At 35.7% G+C, this 3,140-nt stretch overlaps 1 protein-coding gene across 5 annotated transcripts in view; it reads left to right on the top strand.

Moving 5' to 3' along the window:
- The window catches only part of MCM8 (minichromosome maintenance 8 homologous recombination repair factor), a 39,186-nt gene that overhangs the window by 15,620 nt on the left and 20,426 nt on the right, over window positions 1-3,140 (top strand). For all 5 annotated transcript variants that reach the window (XM_019516202.1, XM_019516206.1, XM_019516203.1 and 2 more), the window contains exons 9-10: window positions 1,118-1,269; window positions 2,510-2,708. In XM_019516202.1, coding sequence (XP_019371747.1) covers window positions 1,118-1,269; window positions 2,510-2,708 — 351 coding nt within the window. The remainder of the gene's footprint in view (window positions 1-1,117; window positions 1,270-2,509; window positions 2,709-3,140) is intronic.

The raw sequence follows: 3,140 nt of genomic DNA on the forward strand, positions 1-3,140 counted from the left end.
ATAAGTGGACCCTCCCTTTGACTCTAGTCCACCCAAATTTTAAAGCCAACTGCTAGGCAGTAACAGTAGCAGTGATGGAGTCACTTGACTTCGTGGCTCATTCTAATTCTACCTGATCCCTTCTAAACTCTTCATTCCATAGGTTTTAATGACCCTCTCCTTTTTAATGGTCCTGATGCTGTGCTAATCAAACCAGCCTTTCTTCTGCAATGCAGCTGTGTGTTAGCTGCTCCTGGTAAAGTAGCTCCTATTTCTCAGCCCTGAATACTGTTTTTCATTCTAGGTAAAAATATTAACTCAGGTGTAGAAACTAACTCAGATGCAGACACATGTTTCAGTGAAGCATGGAATACATTATCAGGATGTTCAAGAAGGCTAGAATTTGAGTTATAAATCTGAAAAAAGGAGATTTACATTTAATGGCTACAGAACTAAGGAAATAATATATTTTATTGTTTACATAGTTTGTTGTATTTTATACATAATATAGCAAATTACTGCACATTCCATTAAAGTTCTAATTGTTTTTCCTTAAGTCTTACACTTAATAATATAACCCTGGACCCCTAACTTATTAGTAAAGCTTCTAATTTCTTTTTAAGTGGAGAAAAATATGTTGTTTGAGGAAAAAAATATATATCATGAGGCACCACACCATCTGCACTCTGCTTTTCAAAATCCTAGATCTGCCCATGCCAGTATCCCTGTATGCATTACATTCAGAGAGCTGGGAACAGGAAAAGAGAGTTTTTATGTGTAAGCTGTTATGTGATTGTATTTCACTGAGTTGTAAGGTGATATTAGAGTTGACAGTTTTATATAGCATTAATAAAGTTGTGACTCTTTGGAAATGCTGTTTGGAGCATATGTTTAAGAAAAAGTGAATTGTATATTAAAACCCTGGTCCTGCAAGCACTCAACATTTTTGGAGTTTTCTGACTTTGAAAGCTGGAGACTTTTCTATTTTACATCATTATTTTCAGGATTATCAGTGTGTTACTATCATCTCCTGTCTTATGACACCAGAAGTACAGTTTTGAAGCAAATTTTTTGAGGACTTTTGATAGAAGAGTTTAAATGGAAACGTTACAGACTGGTGCAATTCTTTATATTGTAGGGTCCAGGAACTCATGTCTGATGATCAGCGAGAAGCAGGTCGAATTCCTCGCACCATAGAATGTGAGCTTGTTCAGGATCTTGTGGACAGTTGTGTTCCAGGAGATATAGTCACAATTACGGGAATTGTCAAGGTGTCAAACTCTGAAGAAGGTACAGCACATGTAGTTTAAAGTTTCATTTGCTTGGGAGTTTTTTCCCCTTAACCTCATGTATATCTTGCATGCAATTAAAAAGGATAGTTTTGTTAATTGGTCATTGATTTGATCTCTCAAAGCACATCTATTCACTGCTGAGAAAATTACTAAGTGTACAAGGGGAAATTGTTGAACAGGTAGGTGCCCTAGTAGTGAAAAGAAGAAAGGAAAAAACTAAGTTAATAAAGTAAATTGTAGGAGCAGCTGTGTATATCATGGTACCAATCTACACTGACTCTCATGCAATCTGCAGTGCAGTAGCCCTCTGTGTTGAGGTCTGAATTCCCACAACAGGCTTCTGATGTTCCAGTAAGTCATTTGGCTTGAAAAGTTTGCTATACACTGCTAAAGGAAACAAGGCGTTGAGATCAAGGCCTGCTTGCCAGGCTTGTGTCTAAAATGGTCTCTTTGAGATTAGCTTTTTGACAGTTTTCATCTTTCATTTCAAGCAGATTGTTATCAGGGTTAAAATAAATGTTATGGGTACACTTATAACTGTGCAATCTCTTTAATGACTCACTTCTGTGCTTGCGTAAACCTTACGGATCCTCTCTTCTGAAGTTCTCTGGTGATCTGTAATGAACTGTGTACAAAGAATTCTGATGACCTATCAGTTTTTGAAGGTGTTATTATAATAGTTCAGTAATTCTTCTGTTAAGGAGGTAGATAGTGTTGCATTCTTTTTAATAGCATTTTTTCTCATCTTTCTTACTATACAACTTTAACAAGTATTTTAGGAGTAAAATGTAGTATGCATCTATTCAGACTAAGCTAGTAGTTTTAAAGTCTCATATAATATCAGGGTTTTTTTAACGGTGTCATTTGTGTTTCTAAATAATGAATTTAATTTAATTAAAATAATTATTCTAAAATGTAATTAAAATAAAATTGATTGCATATTTCAGATAAGTCCCTGACTCTGTGTCTAACTGTAAGAAGATGAACCAGCATTTTAAAAGTAAAGGAAGCTCATCGTGTCATTTTTCTGGCTTTGTATCAGGCTTTGAAAAAAAGTTGTACAAATACAATTAGCAGTGTATTGTCCTAGAACTACATCGTCCTGCATCTAGAAACTGTGACTGGACTTTAGCTCATATTTTTAATTAAAGTGTTTAGCAGTTTGAGCATGTGGTTTTTAATATTTCTGAACTAAATTAATTGCCTTCCTACTTTTGACTGTCTTTGTCATTTAACAGGAGCCTCTAGAAATAAGAACGATAAGTGTATGTTCTTGTTGTACATTGAGGCAAATTCTGTCAGCAACAGTAAAGGACAAAAAATTAAAAAATGTGAAGATGAGACTGATCACAGAGCATTCCTGGAATTTTCACTAAAAGATCTTTATGCTGTTCGAGAGATTCAAGCTGAGGAAAATCTGTTCAAGCTGATTGTCAAGTAAGCTGTTTCTTAGTTTTAGCAATGTAGACCTTACCATGGCAGCTTTTGTCTTTCAAGTCTGGTGTATTATTTGTTCGGCTTCTTGACTGACTTAAGCAGTCAGTACTGGCCACATCTCTTAATGAAGTATTCCCTTGTGGGTTAATATAAGCATGATGCCTGGGTAGGAGGGTGGGAGATGAGGTTAGTTAAGCAGATGTTTGCAGTTGTAACCAGTTGTTGAATTTTCACCCCAACTGTGTGTATTCTTCAGCAGGGCAGTATATGTACTTGTGCTCACACATACCTCTGTGATGTTTTTCTTCTCAATCTCTTCTTTTTTCAGTCCCTAAAGTTTTTTGCATTATTATTTTTTTAATGTGTGAAACCATTCTACTTGCAGCTTGTGTTGTGCACAGTTCTGTTATGTTCTGTAGTCTGCCTGTGGCA

Source organism: Gavialis gangeticus, unplaced genomic scaffold, assembly GCF_001723915.1.
Source record: "Gavialis gangeticus isolate Ggan-Ray unplaced genomic scaffold, GavGan_comp1, whole genome shotgun sequence".
Classification (NCBI taxonomy): Eukaryota; Metazoa; Chordata; order Crocodylia; family Gavialidae; genus Gavialis; species Gavialis gangeticus.